The sequence below is a fragment of the Siphateles boraxobius genome, unplaced genomic scaffold (genome assembly GCF_051911475.1).
Source record: "Siphateles boraxobius isolate OS27281-9 unplaced genomic scaffold, OSU_SipBor_1 56, whole genome shotgun sequence".
NCBI lineage: Eukaryota > Metazoa > Chordata > Actinopteri > Cypriniformes > Leuciscidae > Siphateles > Siphateles boraxobius.
In genome coordinates, this window is record NW_027509182.1 from 3,745,627 (window position 1) to 3,771,880 (window position 26,254).

Sequence of the window (26,254 nt, forward strand, 5' to 3'; positions counted from 1 at the left end):
ATGAATTAGTTTGTCTGAATTTTTCATAGTTTTTTCTTGTATACGTTTAAGTTCCATTTATTTGGTGCTTTGTTCAATCTCAAACCATTATTTTAATTTTACTCTTAAAATGTCTGCACAAGAGTTAACTGTAATCTGGGCAAACATTAAACTTTGCTGAAATTAATCGTCTCGCTTTGGTCTACGCTGGAAGTGTTCTGTTTGCTCTGCTAAACTATAATTACTAAAACTAAAGCTGAAACTAAATAAAATAAAAACTAAATAGAAATGTGTTTGCAAAATAAAAACTAAATTAAAACTAACAAAACCATTAATGAAACTAACTAAAACTAAACTAAAATTTAAAGTAAAATTGAAAACGATATTAAAATAAAAACTAATTTAAAAAAGCAGAAGAACTAAGTTACATGAAACAACTACATATTTTACACCACTTTCTGCTGCTTCTCTTTCAAGGTAGTGAAGAAACGCGCTCTGTAACGCTGTTTGTTCGCTGTCCGCTACGGTAGAAACATGACGTCACAATATGTCGACCTTCATAGAAGGGGGTGCCCGCGGTTATGTATATATAAATGTCTCATTTTAAGGTAATAAAAACATTACGGTTTATTAAGTAAGTTCTTTTTACACCACCAAAAACATAGTTATGGATGTCGTATTGCATTTCTGTTAATAGATACTCTAAATTTTTACACATTGCACCTTTCAGTCCATGTCCAACTCTAAATTGTAAGGAACTTATATCTTTGATTTCATAGTAACACTTTACAATAAGGTTCATTTGTTCATTACTCATGTATGAACTAACATGAACTAACCATGAGCAACACAATTGTTACTGTAGTAGGCTATATCTTAGTTAATGCTACAACTGTTAATTGTTTATTCATGTTATGTCACAGTCAGTGCATTAACTAATGATAACAAATACAACTTTTGATTTTAATGTTTTAGTAAATGCTGAAATTAATATTAACTAAGATTAATAAATGCTGTAGAAGTGCAGTTCATTATTAGCTAATTTTAACTAATGAAACCTTATTGTAAAGTGTTACTGATTCATGATAGCTAACAATGTCTTTCATACATATAATACATACATTCAATTTACAACAAAACTAAAAATTAATTTTCCATAATTACCTTCTTGATTCTCACTGTTTTGTTTGGTAAAGTAAATAATATTCAGTAATGTTATCATAATTTCGCTATTTTCATTTGATGTGTTATGGATTCTAATAATTGTATCAACATGTTTTCTTAGAATGCCCAGGAAAGAAAGAATAAAAAATAAAAAAATCAAGAAGTAATATTTTTTTTTATTTAGTGCCCTTTTTGGTCCCTCCCCCCTGCCCCTGAGGAGATCTGTGCACGCCACTGCTTTGCATGCATACTATCGTACACTTATTACTATACTACATTACAGCCTAACAGATTGCTAACAGGATTATACGCATTTCGCTGACCCAGCTGCTCTTGTCTGTTGTCTGATGCTATGTGGAGTGGATAAGCAGGTAACGTTAGGCTACAATGTTTGACATCCTGCTAGCCATATATGATACAGTTGGCATAAGTTTTTATTTTTTACTACTTATCAAGGTGTCATTCGCCAGCAGGCAGGGTGTACATACTCAGTTGAAGACTTCATCACACGATGGAACAGATGTCACTTTGTGTATAGCTGCAAACATCAGCAAACGGACCTTTGAAGATATTCCTGTTTTTCACCTCCCATACGACAGCGTGGTTAACCCATCCACTCTTGAAAAAAAGATAACTATCTGTACTTTTGTAGGCTTTCATTTTTTGTGCGGTGTAAGGTGACGGATTCTCTATAAGATATATGTAAATATCTCCAAACTCCAAGTCTGGTAGAGACTTTGCTAGCTTCAAAGCAATGAAAACATCAGCAGGTGCCGTGTATGGATCACACGTTCCGAGTATGTGTATCTTTTCTTGATATCTAATTTTAACATTCGGTAACATATGGTCTAAATAGTTAATTGATTGTAGTATTGGATATTTGCGAAGCTGCAATTGCCCTGGCTGGCCACTGTTTGTCAGCATTTGTTGCCCGCCAGGTATCCATGGTAGTCACGTGACTGCAAAGTGTGAATAGAATCCCTCACAACAGCACAAATCTGCAAAACAGATGTTGTCTCAAGCACACCTGATGCAACTAATCAAGGGCTTTATTCGTTGCACCAGGTGTGCTTGAGCTAGAACGCATAAAATATCTGAACTGGCTAGGTTAGTTTATTGTCACGTTTGACTGCATGTTAGAAATAAGGCTAAGTCAAAAGAATGGTCCAAAAAGTTGAGAAAAGATATCATCACCCTTCACAAACAAGGAACGGGATACAAAAAGATAGCGAAGACACTAAATGTTCCAAGAGACACCGTTGGAAGCATAGTTCGCAAGTTCAAAGTTAAAGTAACAGTGGTTACACTACCAGGACAGGGAATAAAAAGGAAGCCATCAACTGCTGCAACCAGATTTCTGAGAAGGCAGGTTCAGAAAAACCCTCGAGTGACTGCAAAAGACCTACAGCAAAACTTGGTGGCAACAGGCACTGAGGTTTCAGCTTGCAGAGTAAGGCACGCACTAAACGCATACGGTTTCCATGCCAGAACTCCAAGACGTACACAACTACTGACCCGAAAGCACAAGAAAAGTGCTCAAAATCATATAAATAAGCCACAGATGTCCTGGGATTCTTTTTTGTGGAGCAATGAAACAAAACTGGAAAAGAAAAAAACACTGTCTACAGTTCAGCATGGTGGTGTTTGGAGGCTGCTACGCATCCTCTGGCAATGAAAATCTGCAGCGTGTGGAAGGCAAGATGGATTAATTGAAGTATCGGGAAATCTTAGGAGAAAACGTCATGCCGTCAGTGAGGAAGCTGAAGCTTGGGCATCATTGGACCTTCCAACAGGACAATGATCCCAAGCATACCTCAAATTCCACCAAGGCTTGGTTGCAGAAGTCATCCTGGAAGATTCTACAGTGGCCATTACAGTCCCCTGACTTGAACCCCATAGACAATCTCTGGTGGGATTTGAAGAAGGTGGTTTCAGCACGCAAACCCAAGAATATTACTGAACTGGAGGCCATTGCTCAATAGGCTAAAGATTCCTCAGAAACGCTGCCAGAAGCTGATGTCTGGTTATACATCTCGCTTGCAGCATAACAGCAAAAGGGTGTTCTACTAAGTACTAAAGATGCTTGCCATGAATGGGGTTGAATAATTTTGAGACTTTGCAGAAGTCATAAAAAGTTGCGTTTTTTTAGTTGAATTTGGGGAAACCACTTGAAATGTGGTGTGTTAAGCTATTTTAATTACTTTTGTTTGATTTGCTCATTGCAAACAGCTGAAAGGCTGTAAATTTCACCAATTAACCTGATTTACAATGGGGGTTGAATAATTTTGATTACAACTGTAAATAAATCAAACTAATTAATTTAGGGAGTAAACAGATTCCCATGCATACATATTCAGTTAGGTCAGATGTTGGAATTCACTCTGACTGTACCAGTACTGTAATAGTCTTAAAATATTTTATTTTTCCATCGTTGGCAAGTTAGAATAATAGTCATTCTGTGCTATCTGATAAGTCTTTTGTGTGGTGTATCTATATTAAGTATCTGGGCAATTAAGACAAAACTTAATGCATAAAAATTATCAAGTGTATACATTTTTTTTGTTAATTAATTTTAATGTATTACCAGAAAAACCTTTAACAGTATAAGGCTTTTAATATATTTACATTGATTTAGTACATCAGTCTGAATACAGCATTGTCTTCAATAATTGTTTCTTTATTTTCATATGAATACTAAAAGGTATCAATCTTGAACGTGAGTTAATATTGTACGGCACAAAACACGTTGACAAGATTATTCTAGTTGTATACTTATATAAATAATTTACATCTGTATGCCCCGTGATGTAATGCAACCTTTCAACAGTTTCTGACAATTAACATTTTTCTGAGAAGCACCTTATAAGTTGAGAATTTCATGACCGAGGGTCTTGAGTCTTCTACAGTGGTTCTTCACTGTTGTGGGATGGCATCTGCTACTGTTTGTTCAGTCCTCTCTGTCCCAGCAGAGCTCTTGCAGTGCTCTGGTTTATTACCCAGCTGATGGCCATACTCAAACTTGATCCTCAGTTCTCCCACCTGTGAGTGCGAAAGGATGTCTGGAATCCATTCGATCACAAAGGGTACTGGCTCCGTCTGCTCAGCAGCACAGATACCTGAGAGACGATATCACAGCATTTTAGTTATACAGTAAAGCAGAATACTTGGAGTGAAAACTATACCCAGGCCCGGCTCCTGTAAGGAGCTTGGCCCACCCTGGCCCCACGCCAAATAACAACCAATTTTAAAATTGGTGTGATGTTCAGAGTCGGCACTTTCAAAACACCCTACTTTCGGATACCGTACAGTTGAGTGATAGTCATAAAAAACAACACAGCAATACAACAACAGTAGACAAATCCTTACCATTGAGCCCTGTGTGTATAGAGCCCCATTGTAGACCTGCCTCTTTGCCTTTTGTTATAAAAATTAATAAAGTTACAAAATCTGTTACGGGGGAAAGATTAAATAAATGTTAAAACTTCGGGTCCACCAGGAATTTTACTTGGCTCACCTCAAATCTCAAAGCTGGAGCCGGGCCGAATTATCCCCTTATAGAAACACCTCCAAGTGCCTTACACAGATACTAAATGGTGATAGTTCATGTCATATTTTTTGCCAGTGTTATGCTAACCCACCATAAAAAAGTCATCATGACATAAGTCAAAATCATAAGTCTTATTTATGAGAAAATAAAAATCTTAATTGTTAGAAATTAATAATTATGAGATAGTCAAAATTGTGAAATACTAAGTCAAAGTCTAAATTGAGAATAAAACAATTCTGACAGAAAGATTAAATTATGAGATTCAAAATCATAATTATGAGTCTGACATCGTAGTTATAATTATAATTAGTATCTTATAATTTTGACTTGTCATAGTTTCAACATGTCATAATTAGGATTCACCAAAGCATGCTTTTTTTCTTATGTGGCTGAAATGGGCTTCCACAGAATCAAGTATTCCAGAAAGCGTTGTTATAATATATCTGGATACTGTTTTGAATATAATGTAGAATCTTTCTGTTATGGCACCAAACACATTTCTGCTTTGAAAACTGAATATCAATCTCAAATATTAAGAGAAAAGCTGGTATTATGATATCTAACACGCAGAGCAAATATCTTGCTAACCTATGAGTTATAACATTTTTTTGGAAAATGTAAAGTTAACATGGTTTGACCATTTGTTGCTTTGGTCATGTGATATATAATTAATAAGGCATATGATGTATTTTCAGGTCAACAAGCAATATTGTAGAATGTTTGATCAGGAATCAAAAATAACACTCTAGAAAGTTCTTTTAGCCAATGAAATCACTTTGGAGTCCATTGGGGATGATAATTGAAAGGGGAATGTGATTTGAAACAATCCCAGAACCCATAAATCCGATTCTATACAAAGGGTACGTTTATGTCACATGTCGGGGTGGTCGACTGAGACCGCGCCCACCCCTAGGACCCAGGACCACCTCTAGGAGCTGACAGAGACCAGACAGACGAGGCAACAGACCGAGTGAGGTGCAAAGAAATCTTTAATTTATTAAAAAGGGGAACGGTCCTAGCTAAAATACTCTTGGGTCTTCCAGGTCTTCTGACCAGCAGCAGAAAAAGGGGGTGGGTGGGTGGTAAACCCGCCCAGCAGGGTAGAGCTCCAGCTCGCACCAGGGCTCTTCTTGGCCCAACAAGATAAGGGGGAAGGGTCAGCCCCTCGTTGGAGTAATTCCAAATAATGGTAGACGGGGCTTACGACTGGATGGGCCTACTTCGGCCAGACGAGGTAGGTAGGTCAGTACGGTCACTCCTCGGGTCAACTTCGAGTAGCAAGGGACAGAGACAGGTGAGATCCCTCATTGGAATAATTCCAGGTAATAGGGAGCTGGGGCTTACGGCTGGATGGACGCCCTTCCGCCACGTCAGGTTAGTAAGTCGGTATAGTTCCCTTCCAGAATAACTCTCAAGTGACCAGAGACAAGAACTTGCACCTGGTTGAGTACACTCAAGCCAGACGAGGTGGGTAGGCTGATATGGTTTTTCTTCAGGTGAACTTCATGTGACAGGACAGGGGCGTACAGCTGGATGGACACACTCAAGCCAGACGAGGTGGGTAGGCTGATATGGTTTTTCTTCAGGTGAACTTCATGTGACAGGACAGGGGCGTACAGCTGGATGGACACACTCAAGCCAGACGAGGTGGGTAGGCTGGTATGGTTTTTCTTCAGGTGAACTTCATGTGACAGGACAGGGGCGTACAGCTGGATGGACACACTCAAGCCAGACGAGGTGAGTAGGCCGATATGGTTCCTGTTCAGACGAACTTCAAGTGACAAGACACAGGTGTACAGCTGGATGGACACACCCAAGCCAGATGAGGAGAGTAGGCTGGTATGGTTCCTCTTCAGACGAACTTCAAGGTGACAAGACACAGGCGTACAGCTGGATGGACACACGCAAGCCAGATGAGGTGAGTAGGCCGGTATGGTTCCTCTTCAGACGAACTTCAAGCGACAGGACAGGGGCATCCAGCTGGTTGGACACACTCAAGCCAGACGAGGTGAGTAGGCTGGTATGGTTCCTCTTCAAAACGAACTTCAAGTGACAGAACGGGGCGTACAGCTGGATGGACACACTCAAGCCAGACGAGGGGAGTAGGCCGGTATGGTTCCTCTTTAGACGAACTTCAAGATAACACGGGACAAAGAATTACGATTGAATGGACCCGCTCCGGTCAATGAAAGGTGGGTTTTACATTGATCCTCAGTGGACACACCCTCAAGCTGGGCTGTTCTTCTCCATTACCCTTTGACTGGACAGCACCGTGAGGGTCAGAATTGTGAGCAACAGCAAGGTTATGTTCCACACTCAAAAACTCTTCACTTCAACAAAACTTCCATGACACACATCAACACTGCACTCCGCACACTGGGTGAAATAAGGCCATCCCTCACAATCTAACCTGACTCCTCTGCCACAATCCGGAACGGGGTCTGGGTGTCAGAGGGGTGAACTGGAGACCCAGGAGACACACAATTACGATTTAATTTTTAGCACTTTGTCCAAGCACACTGGGACAGCGGTCTGGGATGGAGGTGATGCACACACATAAATACTGGGAGAAGAGAGCAAAAGATCATGAGCGAGTTATCCTCAAGACTGGATTTTACGCAGTATTTCTTTCTCCATTAACACATCTTCCATTCCCCATATCCATATAACAGCAGTACTGAAGGCTTGGATAAAGTCAATGAGAACTTATCTTTCTAAAGTGCAACAATGTTTTCCAGTTCACCCAATTCCTCTCCCTCCAGTTAGAACAACACTCCTCATTTATCTTCCTTTGAGGCGATGAATAAAAAGTCCAATAGCCAGCCTGTGAACAACAACTCCGACCGTATCGTCCTGTCTCTCCAGATGAATTGAACACCCTCTTCAGTCTCAGCGATCCCTTTTTATCAGCCGGATTCCTCATACGTGTCCCAATCATTGATCGCGGGGCTCTCGTGCACACCTGTTGTGTATTTCTTCATCAATGGCCGCTCTCCCGATGACTCGCAAGCGGCCGGAACCAGCCTGGTGTTACACCGGGGTCGTTCCGATGGGGAACCATTTGCCGCGAAATTTTAGTCCCGCTTGTTTCAGGTCACCCCGTGACATTTACATGACAACAATCTACTAAGAAAAGGAAAAGTACGTTTTTCACGTGCAGACGACAACATTGTCAAAGCGTTCCCTGTTCACATGGATCTCTGAAAATGACTAAAAAAAGCTGTATTATACTGTCATGCCAGTATTTGGCGACGTCACTTTGTAAAGAAACACTACATGCCTATAGACTGAACACATTATACCAAGCGGCAACCTTACGATCTCTCTCTTGAAACACGGAAGTGACTTAAACTGCAATTCAGCGACTGGCCGCTAGAGACAGGCTCCAAAAGAGTCAATCCCAATTTTACAGCAGGAAAAAAAAGAAACAAAAGGTTTACAGCCCGGTTCAAAAAGTGGTTTTGGTCTATATAGTTAATTTTGCCCATCATGACAACTGTGAGGGGGGTGATTTTTTATAACATCCGTTTAAATTATATTAAGCTTTAAATTTCTGCATAATTAAGGGCGTGGCCACTTGAATGACTGCGGTCACAACTAGCCGTTTGTCTGCTGTCTGTTAGCCATCACGTCACTTCAGCTAATCCCACCTCTTTGATCATTTTCAGTTATTCTGGAATGATGCACAGTGACGCACTGCCAAGAGGGCGACGGCCGGCTCCAATTTTGTGGTTTACACGGAGACGGAGATAATGGTTTAGGTTTCAAAAACATGCACTTTGAAATTTTCAATTTAGTTTTCAGGCCTCCAAAACGGCACTGTCAAGTAAATGAACGGCCAAACTGCATAAAGGGTTTTCGTTTTTTAGTTGAAAACAGTGTCATGTAAACAGCCCCTAATTGAACACATCCACTTACCCACTCTGAGGAAGGTGCGTAGCTCCAGTGGTCTGATGGCCAGAGGCTTATTGGTGCGTGAATGGTGGAAGGTGTCTGATCCAGGATCAGGAGGGGTCTCCCGGCAGCGGTACAGTGAATAGGAGCCATCACTGTTCTTCACAAAACTCTGAGTGAGTTCCAGAGGTAACTGTTCAAACAGAGTGCCCTCATTTAGAGGCTGCCCACAGATGCTATGGCCATTAGTGAGGATCTGAAAACGAAGAAAACGGGTACACACCTCTGGTGTATCAAAGATTCGTTTCACGTGCATCAGGTTGGTAATGTGCCAGGTGTATTTAGAGAAAGAGCCGAGAGGCAAAGCGTCATCACGCACAAATGCTAAAAACAGAATGACAGAATATTAAAAAGGTATAACAAGATTTATAATCAGAATTAGATTGTTAGCACATGAACAATGTAGGGGTGGTGAAAAAAATCGATTATTGATTAATCGCGAATATGTTATGGACGAGTATGAATCGATTATTAAAGCTTCAAAAATCGATTTTATTTATTTTTTTTAAAAAATGCATTTTATTTTGTAAAAAAATTTATACCGGAAGTTGAACGTCACGAACGCGCCCAGTTCCAGTTAGCAAGCGCGTGTAACGCACTGTCTATGGTGTAACCAGCCAGAGCGAGTTAGAGCAGGTGTGTAAAAGCCTGTTTGAGCCTATTTACAATCGTATTTGATTGCAGAGCGCCGTAGCGCAAGCACTACCTCTCGCTCGTTCCTCTCTCTCTCGCGCGCGCTCTCTTATGCCTGGCTCACACTACAGGAGTTTTAAAATCCTAACCGATTTTGAAATCTGCTTGCACCACACACTTAAGGAGAATCTTTGCAGATTTTCTTCCCTCAAATCTTAAACATGCTCACACTACAAGATTTGAAAATCATGGCACATCACACACTACAAAATGTTAATAAGATTATCATGCCAGATATGATTCCACCATGATCACGTGATCTCACGCAACAGATCGGAAGCGGAAAAGTGGATGTAAACTAAATATCTGTCCTTCAGATCAAGTCATATTTGAAAAATATGCCGTGACCAAGGAAAGCGAAATCTTTAAAAAAAAAAAATCATCGTTTTAACATTTAAGGATATTTCTAATGAATGGCGTCATCTCTATGAGGTGACTTGTCAGCTTCAGCGTTGCCTTGCCCATGCGCCGGAATGGGCAGCTGAGCCTTATAAAGTGGAGCTCAAAGTTAAAATTAAATGTTAAAATAATTAACAGCTTGTTTCATTACTTATATATTAGAATGAATCCGAATTTCTTGTTATGACTCACTCAAAGGCAGTATCTTGCCGCCACCTAGTGGCCTAATTGTGTAACTGGACTGAGTGACACCCTGTCTATAACATGCAGAGACGAGCAATGACGATACTGGTGAAATATCAGCAGAAAGCCTCTCGTTTGGTGAGATTATAGGATCGGAACTAACTGTTATATAACAATGATCTAACAAGCTTGTGTCAGGTTTATGTTCTGTTATACTATGTGGACCCTTATTTTGACACTGTATCTTCTGTTTACTCCACTTTCTTTTGTTTCGGTTTCATTACTGAACATGTACTAGTCTTCGTGCCTGCCGACAACAGTGTAACACTTTTATTTAGCAATAAATAAATAAATAAAGATAATAAATAAAGGTAATACCGCATATCCTTTTTTACAGTCTATGTGCATATCACGCTGATGAGTCACTCAAAATTACCTCATTCCTTCACCACGACAGCCCTACTTGTTTCTTATTGGCTATTGTGACAATACTGACGTAATCACAATCTTGCTCATCCCGATAAATATCAAACATGTTTGATATGATCGGGGCGACCCCGATTTGTGTGAGAGCAGATCGGGAGGTGCAAGATTCGATCTGTGAACGCTTCATATTACCAGATAATCTGCGCCGAACATCGGAACCGATCGAGGTCCTCGACAAGATATTTTCTCCGATTCTCGGCAGGGGGAAATCGGGCATAAATCGGCCTAAAACTCCTGTAGTGTGAGCCAGGCATTACCCTCATATGAGGCGCCGTTTAGGGCTTATATCAAACTTGATTCACGCACACATATTTGAAACACTTGCATACATTAAGTAGTCAAACATACATGTATACTGCTGAATGCTCAAACAAATACATATGAAATGCACAACGACATGCCTAAAGTCGCTCACGCACATACACGCAAACTCTACACACACGAGATGCGCGCACATACAAACTCTCCACGCACATAGCCTACTCCTATGAGACACGCGTGGCACACAAACTCTCGACGCACATATGAGACATGCGCGCACACACTCAGATGAGACGCCCGCGCGCACATAAACTCTCCACGCACATACTGACGCGAGCACACACACACACACAAACTCGCGCACAAACTCAATGAGACGGAGACACAAACTCAAATGAGACGGAACACACACAAACTCCCCGTGCACATACTCATATGAGACGCGAGCACACACACACACAAACTAGTGCACACACTCATCTCAGACGCATGCTCACACAGTACATGATATGATTCTCAGTGTTAACAGAAATCACACATTGGTAAGTGCATTTTTTGATTAACAGAGACCATTGCTTTTTTATTTCTAAAGACTATTTGAATGAACAAAACAACCAAAAACAATAAGTTTATTGATCTTTGAAAAGGTGTACCTTCATTATTATTCCATTATCATTATTTTAGAAGAAAATGGTCTCAGAACGACTTTATCATCAATATTATCGTTTCTCGCAATAATTTCTTGGACAATTTATCGCCCAGCAAGATTTGTTATCATGACAGGCCTATAGGTGTTACTGAAGTTACAGTAAGTTGTTCAAAAATGTTCATTTTGTCTTAATTAAATTGGACAATTTTCTTCTAGAAAGGTGTTCAGGTGGAGAGAAAACCTTTTCTTTACCTTGATATGTTTCGACTGCAACCTACAGTCTTCCTCCACCTGAACAACACCTTGTCTTTCTAGAAGAAAATTGTCCAATTTCTACAGTATGTTGGTTCTGATCTACTTCCTAAAGGAAATAAGCCTTTCATTTATTTGTTATTGTTTAGTTCAACTTGATGAGTCACAACACAATGTGATGTATTCATTTTTGTGTTCTACAGAACATAAGCTACATACAAATAATTCTTAAGTTATAACTACACGACACAGAAAGTGCTTTGAGTTGTTGTTACTCAATAAAAGAGTTAAGTAATTCAGCAGCTGACTCTTTTTAATACTGCAATCACTTTGTAGTGTATTTTCGTTTACTGTTGTGAAATGGAAAATCAATAATCGCTAATCGTTAATAATCGAAAATTGACTGGAATCGAATCTTCAATAATCGTAATCGAATCGGGAAATCAGACAGATTAACCACCCCTAGAACAATGACTACACATATTATACTCACTGGTGGTGTAGTTGGGCAGTCTTCTCTTTTTTGAGCCCAATGATAAACGCTGCTGTAGGGCATTGAAGAAAGACTGAGGGATGTGGAACACCAACGGCTCTGGCTTGCCTGTTCACATCAAACTTCAACATATCAGTATTAACTCAACATTCTAATCTGGGAATCTGATACAAATGGTAGAATACTTAAAACCTGGGAAACAATCAGGCCTGTCAAGAACATGTCTGGTCATACTTTATCCAAAAATTAACAGAATAATACACTCACTGCCCATACCCTTTAAAGGTACACCTTGGTAATACTGGGTTGACCCCATTTTGCCTTTCGGAATTGCCTTAATTCTTTGTGGCATAGAACTGCTTAAAGAACTCCCACTCATTGGATATTTTCTCTTTTTTGGAACATTCTCTGTAAACCCTAGAGATTGTTGTATGTTAAAAATCCCAGTAGATCAGCAGTTTCTGAAATACTCAGACCAGCCCGTCTCTTAGGTCACTTAAATCACCTTTCTTCCCCATTCTGATGATCAGTTTGACCTTCAGCAGATCGTCTTGAACATGTCTACATGCCTAAATACATTGATTTGCTGTCATGTGATTGGATGATTAGATATTTGTGAAAACAAGCAATTGAAAAGGTGCATCTAATAAAGTATTGACATAATAAAAAAAAGTGTATATATATTTTTTCTTACCTTTTATATATATATATATAAAGGTAAGAAAAAATATATACACTTTTTTTTATTCAAATGTATGAATAATTTTTTTTGATTCATATATATACACACACACATACACTAATTTCAGTTTTAAAATAATATATATGTCATACAAGAATATGCTTTTTTTAACTGAAATTAGTGTGTGTGTGTGTGTATATATATACATATACATACATTGATTTATATATAAAATATTTATATTTTAAATATATTTATATATACATCTTAGTAGTATTTGTTGTTCTGCCCTTTTCATTTGAAAAAAAAACTAATTTAGGATGATTCATTGTTGTGCTTAATTATCATAAAAATGTTGTCAAATATTGAAAAACTGCAAATATAGGAGAAATCTTAATTGTCCTAATATATGCTGCATTCAAGTTCTCCTGGAATATCTGTAATTACGACGCCACAGGAGTTCAAATCACTTTGGTTGGAGCAAGATGGAAGTGCACCTTTTCGACAAAAAACTTTTTTTTACTCTACAAAATGATTAATAAAAATGTGAGGAAAAGCAAATTGTTTTCTAATGTTTTCTTACCATCAAACTGGAAGTGCATCGTCTGATGGATCCTCTCTGTAACACTGGCTAACCACTGCTGGAAACCCAATGACACATGTGTCTCATCCACCGGCTGGCTGCTTCCTGTTTAATTCACCCGACGACATTACACACATCAAAAACTACAAAATTATGATAATGAAAGCGATGTGTACGTCATTTATATTTTCAAACTTAAAGGGGTAATGCGATTACAAATTTCTCAGCATCTGTAACAGTGCTAAAGAACAATGACAGCCAGGGTGCTAGAAAAGAAACGGAAATAAAGAAAAGCAAAATCATTCAAGAGGAAATATCTGGAGCACCTGGGTTCTTAATTCCAGTAGAACTGGAGTGTTTTCTGTGAGTGGGCTTGCGCTGGTTTAGGATGGGAGCAGAAGTGTCTTTGACAGCCAGAGGAGAAGCAGAGGACACAGAGAAAGCTGTGTGAAACAGTGACAGGTCCAGAAAGCCAAAGAATAAAAAAGGAATACAGATTACAGGGGAGGTGGTCAGTAACCACAGAACATAACAGCAGCATTTAGACATCAACAACAGATTTCAGTAGGTGGAAAAGTAGTGGCTCTAGGAAGAATTCATTTTGAGCCCCACACAGAATTTACATCAATAGAAAGCTAAAATTTCCTCAAAATTCAATTATCCATCATTCACAAAATTCCCTGCTTCCTTGTGTGTCTGTTTATCAAACATTCTGGTGAATTTTATGTAAATGTATGTAGTTGCTGCAAGTATGTGTCACATTTTTCCATTCCAGAACACCCCTTTTTTTTTTTTTAAAGCACCTAGCAACATAACTAGTGACTTTTTGGACAAACCATAGCTATTTTCCATAGAAAATATTTGGCTTAATCATCACTGACTGAAAACAGAATATCCTACTTGTGGTTTGTTACTCAGATGGTGGTTATGCACTGTGTGTGCGAAAAGAAAGACATTTTGTAATTTCGAACCTTCTTTATGAGTGATCAAAACAAATATCACAGCACAGCCATTATCTTTAACTTATGTCTGTGGTGATTTTATCATTTAAAATAAATAAGGATTTTAGAATTTCATATTCACTTCGTTGTCAGAAACCGAAAAATATGTAAATGAGAACAGCTTTATTCGTAATTCATCTGTATTAAAATACAGTATGTGAGAACAGAGAGTAGGAGAGAAGTAAATAGATGTAAAGGGTAAATACTAGACAGAATGAAAATACAATGCAATCACGGCATTAAAGGATTAGTTCACTTCAGAATTAAAATTTCCAGATAATTTACTCACCCCCATGTCATCCAAGATTTTCATATCTTTCTTCCTTCAGTCGAAAAGAAATTAAGGTTTTTGAGGAAAACATTTCAGGATTCTTCAACAGGAACCAACAGGTTGAAGGTCCAAAGTGCAGTTTCAATGCAGCTTCAAAGGGCTTGTAACGCGGTGCGGTTGAAGTAAAGATGAAGCAGGATCCAACTGCAGCACACGCTTTAATTAACAAACTACAAACTTTACAACAAGCAAGACTGGATACAGGGCTCGGGAACAGGAACAACCAACATCACGTTAAACAATAGACAAGAACTCACAAAGACAAGACTGTAACACAGGGCTTGAATAATCAGGGACAAACGAGCTAAACAAGGGGGCGTGGGAAATCAGAAACACCTGGGATAACTAATAGACAAGACAGGGAATCATAGAACAAGACAGGGCACATCACCACATCGTAACAGGGCTCTACATGATCCCAGTCGAGGAATCAGGGTCATTATATATATACATACATACATACATATTTACTTTTTAACCACAAATGCTTGTCTTGCACGTCTACGACTTCACGCATTATGTAATCACGTTGGAAAGGTAACGTGTGACGTAGGTGAAAAATTTAGGGCAAAAAACTCCATCTCATTCCCTCCTCCAACTTCAAATTCATCCAACATCGTTGTTTTACCTTTAATTTATTTATTTAGTAAAGGGCGTTTGATTTTGTCTTTGCATGTTCGTTTTGTAAACACTAGGTTGGTACTTCCACCTAAGACCCTTACTCCTCAGGTGGCATCGTCTAGAGCCCTTTGAAGCTGCACTGAAACTGCAATTTGGATCTTCAACCCATTGATAACCGTTGAATTCCACTATATGGAGAAAATCCTGAAATTTTCCTCAAAAACCTTATTTTCTTTTCTACTAAAGAAAGAAATACATTAATATCTTGGATGACGTGGGAGTGAGTAAATTATCAAGAAATTTAATTCTGAAGTGAACTAATCTTTAACATGCGTCATTGTCTAATCATCCAATGACATTTAGCCATTTTCAAGCAGACTTTAGCTACTTTCCACTGAAATTAGTTGGCAACAGTGGGCCCAAGACAATCTGTGGATGGCTGGTCAGATAAACTTACCCATAGACGACTCCATAAATTTGAGTCTCTTGGAACGATGAGAGATGGAGGGCTCAATGTGCTGCTGAGATATACCGAATGCTGTGGCATCTGCGCTGTCCTGCAATCCTGGACGTTCACAATAATAACAGATGACAAGTCATCTCTGATGCATAGAAAAACCCTCTAGGCACCATATATAGACCTGTACCAAACCTAACTAAACACAAATGCTTGGAGGAATAGGAACAGAAACACTCTTCTAAGATAGCTAATTCTTGCCAACACGTAAAGAAGCATTGCATGTATCCTAAATGGAGAAGGTAATTCCAGAATTGACTGCGATAAACTCTGTGCAAAAAAATTATTAAAAACATTTGTCAAGAGGAAATTTTTACACACTTGAATGTTTTTCAAGTAATCATCGATTGGCTGGTTTAGGTGTGCTGGACCTGGGGCCTGTTTCAATAAGGAGGTTCAACCAACTCTGAGTTAAAACTTGAACTCTAAGTTGACTTACCCTGAGATGGGAAACTCTGAGTTTTCGGTTTTAGAACAGCTGAAATGAGTAAGTTCAATCAACTCTAAGTTGACTGACTCTGAGTTAAGCGCGTGCACCACAACTATAAAAAGCCATTATCAATGGAGCGCAGATATTATGAGTCACCATGGTAACAGCGCCAGACAAAAAGAGGTCTGCATACTTCTCACCAGCAGTACGCAAACATTTTTTTTTAAGCAACAGGGCAGCAGCGGCGATCGAGAGAGTTAGTTTGGGAGAAAATAGTTGCTCGAGTCAATGCGTAAGTTTACATTTTATTTAGTGTTATACAGTGTTGGGTGTAATTACCAAGTAATCTAAAATCTGTAATTTAATTAAAGGGATTACTCTTAATTCTTCTGTAATATAAAGTAAAATATGATGTCATTGCATTAAATACTGCATAGACTATAGAACAATTCTGTATAAAACAATAGTGGATTTAACATAACATTTTATGTTATAACATTTTACAATAATCATAACATTTTCACCTCATAAAATGGTATATTTTTAATATAACCTTCTCTCTCTACACACTTTGGTCAATTCAAGAATAATTCATGCAATTGTATATTGTTAATTTGAAAGCATTAAAAGTGCAGTTTATTGTCTCTTTTTGTATTGTTCAAGTGGTTGAGGTTGATATGGGATTTATAAAGTAATTAGTAATAAGCAGAGGAGATGCAGATGGAGATGCAGAGGAGATGCAGAGGAGATGGAGATGCAGAGGAGATGGAGATGCAGAGGAGGTGGAGATGCAGAGGAGGTGGAGATGCAGAGGAGGTGGAGATGCAGAGGAGATGCAGATGGAGATGCAGAGGAGATGGAGATGCAGAGGAGATGGAGATGCAGAGGAGTTGGAGATGCAGAGGAGTTGGAGATGCAGAGGAGATGGAGATGGAGATGCAGAGGAGATGGAGATGCAGAGGAGATGCAGAGGAGATGGGGATGCAGAGGAGATGGAGATGCAGAGGAGATGGAGATGCAGAGGAGATGGAGATGCAGAGGAGGTGGAGATGCAGAGGAGGTGGAGATGCAGAGGAGGTGGAGATGCAGAGGAGGTGGAGATGCAGAGGAGGTGGAGATGCAGAGGAGATGGAGATGCAGAGGAGATGGGGATGCAGAGGAGATGGAGATGCAGAGGAGATTGAGATGCAGAGGAGATGGAGATGCAGAGGAGATGGAGATGCAGAGGAGATGGGGATACAGAGGAGATGGAGATGCAGAGGAGGTGGAGATGCAGAGGAGGTGGAGATGCAGAGGAGGTGGAGATGCAGAGGAGATGGGGATGCAGAGGAGATGGAGATGCAGAGGAGATGGAGATGCAGAGGAGATGGAGATGCAGAGGAGGTGGAGATGCAGAGGAGGTGGAGATGCAGAGGAGGCGGAGATGCAGAGGAGGTGGAGATGCAGAGGAGGTGGAGATGCAGAGGAGGTGCAGATGCAGAGGAGGTGGAGATGCAGAGGAGATGGGGATGCAGAGGAGATGGAGATGCAGAGGAGATGGAGATGCAGAGGAGATGGAGAAGAGATGTAGATGCAGAGGAGATGGGGATGCAAAGGAGATGGAGACGGAGATGCAGAGGAGATGGGGATGCAGAGGAGATGGAGATGCAGAGGAGATGCAGAGGAGTTGGAGATGCAGAGGAGATGGAGATGCAGAGGAGATGGAGATGCAGAGGAGATGGAGATGCAGAGGAGATGCAGAGGAGATGGGGATGCAGAGGAGATGGAGATGCAGAGGAGATGGAGAGGAGATGCAGAGGAGATGGAGATGCAGAGGAGATGGAGAGGAGATGCAGAGGAGATGGAGATGCAGAGGAGATGGAGATGCAGAGGAGATGCAGAGGAGATGGGGATGCAGAGGAGATGGAGATGCAGAGGAGATGGAGAGGAGATGCAGAGGAGATGGAGATGCAGAGGAGATGGAGATGCAGAGGAGATGGAGATGCAGAGGAGATGGAGAGGAGATGCAGAGGAGATGGAGATGCAGAGGAGATGGGGATGCAGAGGAGATGGAGATGCAGAGGAGATGGGGATGCAGAGGAGATGGAGATGCAGAGGAGATGGAGATGCAGAGGAGATGGAGATGCAGAGGAGATGGAGATGCAGAGGAGATGGGGATGCAGAGGAGATGGAGATGCAGAGGAGATGGAGATGCAGAGGAGGTGGAGATGCAGAGGAGGTGGAGATGCAGAGGAGGTGGAGATGCAGAGGAGATGGGGATGCAGAGGAGATGGAGATGCAGAGGAGATGGAGATGGAGATGCAGAGGAGATGGAGATGCAGAGGAGATGGAGATGCAGAGGAGGTGGAGATGCAGAGGAGGCGGAGATGCAGAGGAGGCGGAGATGCAGAGGAGGCGGAGATGCAGAGGAGATGGAGATGCAGAGGAGGTGGAGATGCAGAGGAGGTGGAGATGCAGAGGAGATGGAGATGCAGAGGAGGTGGAGATGCAGAGGAGATGGGGATGCAGAGGAGATGGAGATGCAGAGGAGATGGAGAAGAGATGTAGATGCAGAGGAGATGGGGATGCAAAGGAGATGGAGATGGAGATGCAGAGGAGATGGGGATGCAGAGGAGATGGAGATGCAGAGGAGATGCAGAGGAGATGGAGAGGAGATGGAGATGGAGAGGAGATGGAGAGGAGATGCAGAGGAGATGGGGATGCAGAGGAGATGGGGATGCAGAGGAGATGGAGATGCAGAGGAGGTGGAGATGCAGAGGAGGTGGAGATGCAGAGGAGGTGGAGATGCAGAGGAGGTGGAGATGCAGAGGAGGTGGAGATGCAGAGGAGATGGGGATGCAGAGGAGATGGAGATGCAGAGGAGATGGAGAAGAGATGTAGATGCAGAGGAGATGGGGATGCAAAGGAGATGGAGATGGAGATGCAGAGGAGATGGGGATGCAGAGGAGATGGAGATGCAGAGGAGATGGGGATGCAGAGGAGATGGAGATGCAGAGGAGATGGAGATGCAGAGGAGATGGAGAAGAGATGTAGATGCAGAGGAGATGGGGATGCAAAGGAGATGGATATGGAGATGCAGAGGAGATGGGGATGCAGAGGAGATGGAGATGCAGAGGAGATGCAGAGGAGTTGGAGATGCAGAGGAGATGGAGATGCAGAGGAGATGGAGATGCAGAGGAGATGGAGAGGAGATGCAGAGGAGATGGGGATGCAGAGGAGATGGAGATGCAGAGGAGATGGAGAGGAGATGCAGAGGAGATGGAGATGCAGAGGAGGAGGAGATGGAGAGGAGATGCAGAGGAGATGGAGATGCAGAGGAGATGGGGATGCAGAGGAGATGCAGATGCAGAGGAGATGGAGATGCAGAGGAGATGGGGATGCAGAGGAGGTGGAGATGCAGAGGAGGTGGAGATGCAGAGGAGATGGGGATGCAGATGAGATGGAGATGCAGAGGAGATGGAGATGCAGAGGAGATGGAGATGCAGAGGAGATGGGGATGCAGAGGAGATGGAGATGCAGAGGAGATGGAGATGCAGAGGAGGTGGAGATGCAGAGGAGATGGAGATGCAGAGGAGGTGGAGATGCAGAGGAGGTGGAGATGCAGAGGAGGTGGAGATGCAGAGGAGATGGGGATGCAGAGGAGATGGAGATGCAGAGGAGATGGAGATGGAGATGCAGAGGAGATGGAGATACAGAGGAGGTGGAGATGCAGAGGAGGTGGAGATGCAGAGGAGGCGGAGATGCAGAGGAGGCGGAGATGCAGAGGAGGTGGAGATGCAGAGGAGATGGAGATGCAGAGGAGGTGGAGATGCAGAGGAGATGGAGATGCAGAGGAGGTGGAGATGCAGAGGAGGTGGAGATGCAGAGGAGATGGGGATGCAGAGGAGATGGAGATGCAGAGGAGATGGAGATGCAGAGGAGATGGAGAAGAGATGTAGATGCAGAGGAGATGGGGATGCAAAGGAGATGGAGATGGAGATGCAGAGGAGATGGGGATGCAGAGGAGATGGAGATGCAGAGGAGATGCAGAGGAGATGGAGAGGAGATGCAGAGGAGGTGGAGATGCAGAGGAGGTGGAGATGCAGAGGAGGTGGAGATGCAGAGGAGGTGGAGATGCAGAGGAGATGGAGATGCAGAGGAGATGGAGAGGAGATGGAGAAGAGATGGAGATGCAGAGGAGATGGGGATGCAGAGGAGATGGGGATGCAGAGGAGACGGGGATGCAGAGGAGACGGGGATGCAGAGGAGATGGAGGTGCAGAGGAGATGGAGGTGCAGAGGAGATGGAGGTGCAGAGGAGATGGAGATGCAGAGGAGATGGAGATGCAGAGGTGATGGGGATGCAGAGGAGATGGAGATGCAGAGGAGATGGAGATGCAGAGGAGATGGAGATGCAGAGAAAATGGAGATGCAGAGGAGATGGAGATGCAGAGGAGATGGAGATGCAGAGGAGATGGAGGTGCAGAGGAGATGGAGATGGGGATGCAGAGGAGATGGAGATGCAGAGGAGATGCAGAGGAGATGGAGAGGAGATGGAGATGCAGAAGAGATGGAGAGGAGATGGAGATGGAGATGGAGAGGAGATGGAGATGCAGGCCCCAGGAGAAGTGTTGTCCAACTCTGCCACATAGCAGCGGTGAGCAACTCTGGTCCTCGATATCCCCTTTCCTGCACAGTTTAGCTCCAACCCCAATCAAACACACCTGAACAAGCTAATCAAGGTCTTCAGAATTACTAGAAAGCTACAGGCAGGTGAGTTTTATCAGGGTTAGAGCTGAACTCTGCAGGAAAGTCAATCACAAGGGACAGAGGCCCAGGCCTAGACAGAAAGGAGGTTCACTATTCCAGTCACTCCTAATGAGCTGATGATTAGGGATGGTAAAATGAAGCTTTGTGAAGCACCAAGGTTTTCCTCTCAAATGTATCGTAAAATGGTTCATTACTAAAAGCTTTGGAACACGTTGCACATTAACGACATCTTGTGGTCAAAAGGTAGAAAAGCTGCCTTTACGTCCCAGAAGACCCAGCCATTTTTTCATATAAAAAAACAGTTTGTGCTACAAAACCCATAAGTATATATGTCAATAAAAGTATGTAGTCTATCTAAATAAATGTCTTTCACATGTCATGAAACTGTATGAATGAATACAATTTATTGGGGGGGGGATGAATGTGCTTGTGAACTGGGGATTAATATAAATTGACGTGGACAAAACTACACTTGTAAATATTCATATTATGATTTATTCTTATCAAAGTGAATGACTCTCAAAACCTGCAAAAAGGGGTTCCCAGTACAGTGCTTCACTTTGAGTTTTTTTTTATTTTTTATTCAAGCTTCGAAGCCAAACGTCACATCACTATTGATGATCTAATGATTAGGTGTGTTAGAGATAAGAGAGACGTGCAGAGTGTTGGGTAGCCAGGACCAGAATTAAGAACCACTGCGCTATGTTTTTCAGAATAGAGCTTATGTGGATGGAGATGCAGACAACCTAAATCAGGAGTATTCAATCCTGCTCCTCGTGGGCCATCATCCATCCAGCATAGTTGACCGAAATCCTACTCAAACACACCTGAATCAAGGTGTGAGTGTCAATCAGCTTCCTAGGTTGTGAATCAGTGTGTACTCAAATTAGGTTATTCCCTGGCTCAATACCCATTGGGACACTGATGGCTCTATTTAAGGTGACATCAGGGAAATGCAGGGGGTCAGAGGTGTTGTATAACGCTTTACAACAAAATGTGTAGGCCTACATTGCCATTTGCACATGTAACATGCATTACATTCTAATTCAGGTATCATGGAGTAATGAGTAACTTCTCACATATTTGTCCACCATGGTTAGTGTTTTATGATAATGCTCGTCAATAGTTAAATCATGTTAGTTCTTAATGATAACATAACTTTATTTTATGAAATATTTTATTTTAACTTTATTTCAGAAATAAAATGTGCTTATAGAAACTAATGCAATTGTCATTCGCATCTTGTTGACGACGCATAAACCGAGCGTTCGTATTTTGTTGTTGTTGTTGTTGTTGTTAATGCTAGTATTTCGGCAAACAGTTTGTTTCGTATATTCAGTTAAAAAACATTAAGTAAGAGTGGGGTTTTATAGCATATTTAAAGTCCCCCTGTGGTGAAAATCAAGGTTTTAATGTTGTTTATATGTCTATCTATGTGGTGTTTTTAATATGCTTTAAGACAAACCATGTGCAAATTCATAAGTCAACACTATTGCTGACTATATTCTCCTTAAAACTGCAGTGATCCAAAGACAGTCTCAAAAACACGGTTTGATATCGCTGGTGTTTCTGACGTCACAAAATACCTTGTAACCAATCATGTCAACGTGTGATTGTCAACGAGTGGATCTCTCATTTTAGGACCTACGCTACATCTTATTTTAATGTCCTTCAGGGGTGATCAAGCATCCTTTAGGGAGATCAGACCTGATCAAAATCATTATCCAAAATATCAATATCAGATCAAAATGTCTGTTGCAGCACGAGTCAGCAACTTCTCCAAGAGTTCTCTAGAAGAATACTTAAACTGTATGGACCAGAGATTAGTTGCAAGTTTGTGCTTCAGAAAATATGATTTAATTTTAATGATTTAATATGATTTAATAAGTGTATTGTGGGATTTTTGCTGGATTGAAAGTTCCAGAGCATTATAAGGATATTGCGACTGAAACAGCTCTTGAAATGGCCGACTCCCTGATCAGTAGCCTGAATACTAAGAAGCTGAGATGCACCCAAGGTCTTAGGGGCCGTTTACACGACACTGCTTTCAACTAAAAACAGAATTTGTTTTATGTGTTTTGGCCATTCATTTACAAGACCAATGAGTTTCATGGGCCAGAAAATGCAAACTTTTGAAAACTGGTTTCAAAGTGCATGTTTTTGAAATTGATACCATTATTAACTCTGTGTAAACTACAACAATGCAAATTTGTAAAAACAGTGACGTCACACGCATGCATGAGCATTATGTGTTCAGTCTATAAGCATATAGTTTTTATTTACAAAGTCACCTCACCAACTACTGGCCTGGCATGCATATACGTGTGAACAGGGATCGTTTTGACAACGTTGTCATCTGTACACAAAAAACACAAAAGAAAAACTTCAGTTTTTAGTACATCCTTGTTGTGTAAACGTACCCTTAGAGTTACTAGAAACTTTCAGGCAAGTTGAAGCTAAACTCTTGCAGAAAGGATTGCAGGATTGGAGACCCCTGAGCTAAATGGTTAACTTACCATTCATGTTGTAGTTGAGGAAAGCTGAAAACTCACTGGTGAGCTTCTCATCACTAGTGAAGGCGCAAACGCAGGCATAGAAGTGCAGGCAATGTTCAGGTAAACTGTGCTCATGGGAATTTTCTCGTTCTTTGACATTAGGGTGAGCCCCACTTCTTGCCCCCAAATCCCCCTTGGCATTGGGTGTGTAGCATGCACAGCGAAAGGGAGCAGTACCCTCAGTCATCTCTTTAACACTGGATAAGCCTACTGTCAAATGCAGCAGTCCCAGAGGGTGGGCTTCACCTGGCTGGCACTTCACTATTAGGGTACCTTTGGAGACCCTCTGCACTAAGGGTCCCGGTGTCTCTGTAGCCAGCCTCCACAACTCTTCCTTGGCCTGGGAAGTGGCCACCAGGGCCTCCAGCACAGAGCTCTTGAGTGGCAGAGGTGTTGCTTGGGTCTGACACTCCATTGCTTGCTTCACATGGGTACAGGGACTTTTGGATGTTTGCTGACTGGTTCCTTCAACTGTCGACACGCATTCGTTCTGCTGGCAAGAGGGCATGTAACAGCGACCGAGGTTGACACGGGTCAGCAAGGTTCCATCTGCGGTAGTAATAGCTGTATCCGTGAGGACTAACTCAACAAAGCCTCGCTGTTCGAAGCCACGTCCCCGCTGGCGCAAAGAGAATACCTGCGGCCCTCCAGCTCTACCACCTTCGCTGTCCGTCACAACTCGAACCACTTCAGACACCCCTTTCTTCAAACGTCCCGTCTCATGGTCCCCGTCCCTGAAGATTGTTCCACAGGCCTTGTTCTTGCAGCTGAGACCGCGAGTGCCATTGTAAATACCACACTGAGGGCACTTGCGGATGCCTCTTAAGGTAGCCTTGCCCAAGTTGGACAAGAAAGCAGGAGTCTTCCGCTTGTCCCGAAGTTTCCCGCTTAAGTTACTGGAGGTTTGAGTGACAGGAGAAACCACCGTTTGTGTCGCAAGCGGTATTCCAGAATTTACCAGAGGACCATCCATTGTTAGCACACACACTGAAACCGAGAGTGATACAGAGAACAATTTTATTTTTCATGAACTAGGGGGGAGCCATAAGCAAAATACTGTTTATGAACTGTAGTTCTACTACGATAGAGTGCAGTGGAATCATTAGACCCTTTTTACAGGAACACAAACCCCAGTGAAATAATCACTGTTCCAGTAAAGTATTACTGATAAATCCTTGTCTGATGGTGGAGATTACCATATTCAATGTAAATGTTTGCAAAAAGCTCTGACATTGTTCGTGATTTAGTTTGATTCATTCAGACAATTCACACACAACACTAAATCGTTCAGTGGTTTCTCACCTCTAAAAAATAACAGAATAGCCTACTTTATAAGACAGTAAACAAAAAGAGCGCTGAATGAGGTGTGTTTACCTCCAATCTATTGTTGGAAACAAAATTTGCAAGTGTTTTCTATAATTTGTCAGCAAATAAGCAGCAATTCATTCGCATGCAACTTGTGAATGACTCTATGCCATAAGTAAATACAATTCACATAATTTACATAGTATGTAGTTTTTTTTAATATAAAAACAGTCTATTTTGGGGGGTGTGGGGCTGAGCAACAGTATACTGATGAAAGGCTAAAATGCTCCTGCAGTGATACATATCAAGTGGTACATCACATATCAAGTGATACATATCAAGTGGCAATGACACTGAATGGCTAACATTAAAATACCATGGTATTTGCATGCTACTTGAAAGAATACCATTGCAGGCTACATGTTAAAAAAAACCTGTTGGCATGGCACAAAAAAAAAACACATACTGTAATTGCCACGGTGGTACTGTGGTACCATGGTACTGTATTTGGCTAATCTAAAACAATATAACTTTAAGCCTATGACGAATGAGGATAAATTAAAATAATTAAAACTGATGATCAACCAACCTGATCAGGTAGGTCTTAGTAAACCTATTATTTGAGTAGTTTTAGTACACACTTCATAAAGTAAATTTAAATAAATACAAAAAAACATTAAACATTCATGAAAATGCTTCTTCAAATTCCTCCACAAATTCTTTGCACAAATCGCATGAAAAAGTCAATGACATGTTCCTGCAATTATACAGTAGTGCCGTATAGATTAACAAAGCATTGAAATGACATCGAGTTTAACCTTAGCTGTGTGACAGTGAATGGATGCAATGAAGTAAATGATGAAGGGAGACGGGCCAACCTCTACAGAGGCCCTTTCCAGGCGCTCAGTGGTCAGATCCCACGGAGGATTTCACTTCAGAGACTCAGCAAACGTCGCCATTCCTCCTTACATACAGACGCTCTGCTGCGGCTGTAACGAGCTTTCCGATTGGACATAGGGTGACCAATCAAATGCATACTGGGAACTAAAGCCAGTAGCAACTCAAAACTCATTCACATTTTGAAAATATAATTATTTCTTAGTTTCGCTGACTCGTTTATTTTCTTTCTGCAAATAACTATATTAGTGCATGATAACGTTTTTTACTTTTTTAATATTATGAAAGTTTTTACAATTCCTTTATTTTTGCTACTTCAGATACAATCATGAACAGATTTTCTTTTACCTTCATCCTAGATTTTCCATATTAAAAACATAACGGTAACACTTGTTATGTTCATTATTTAATGTATTAACTAACATGAACTAACAATGAGCAATTACAGTTGTTACTCTATTTGTTAATCTTTGTTAACGTTACTTAATAAAAATACAGCTGTTCATTGTTTATTCATGTTAGTT

General features: G+C 41.3%; 1 protein-coding gene across 8 annotated transcripts; it reads right to left on the bottom strand.

Annotated features, from left to right (window-relative positions):
- Positions 1–3,696: 3,696 nt before the first annotated feature.
- Positions 3,697–25,826, bottom strand: cunh2orf42 (chromosome unknown C2orf42 homolog). Of its 8 annotated transcripts, none has more exons than XM_077206411.1 (10): positions 25,712–25,826; positions 23,490–24,515; positions 23,270–23,329; positions 15,736–15,843; positions 13,652–13,768; positions 13,326–13,430; positions 12,061–12,168; positions 8,868–8,968; positions 8,609–8,777; positions 3,697–4,259 (listed from the first exon to the last, which is right to left on the bottom strand). In XM_077206411.1, exons 2-10 carry the CDS (start codon positions 24,499–24,501, stop codon positions 4,057–4,059), a joined length of 1,983 nt encoding a protein of 660 aa, XP_077062526.1. In that variant the 5' UTR covers positions 24,502–24,515; positions 25,712–25,826; the 3' UTR covers positions 3,697–4,056. The 8 variants fall into 8 exon arrangements, with proteins under 8 accessions (XP_077062526.1, XP_077062527.1, XP_077062528.1 ...); XM_077206412.1 differs by having other exon boundaries at positions 25,652–25,819; XM_077206413.1 differs by lacking the exon at positions 23,270–23,329.
- Positions 25,827–26,254: the final 428 nt, after the last annotated feature.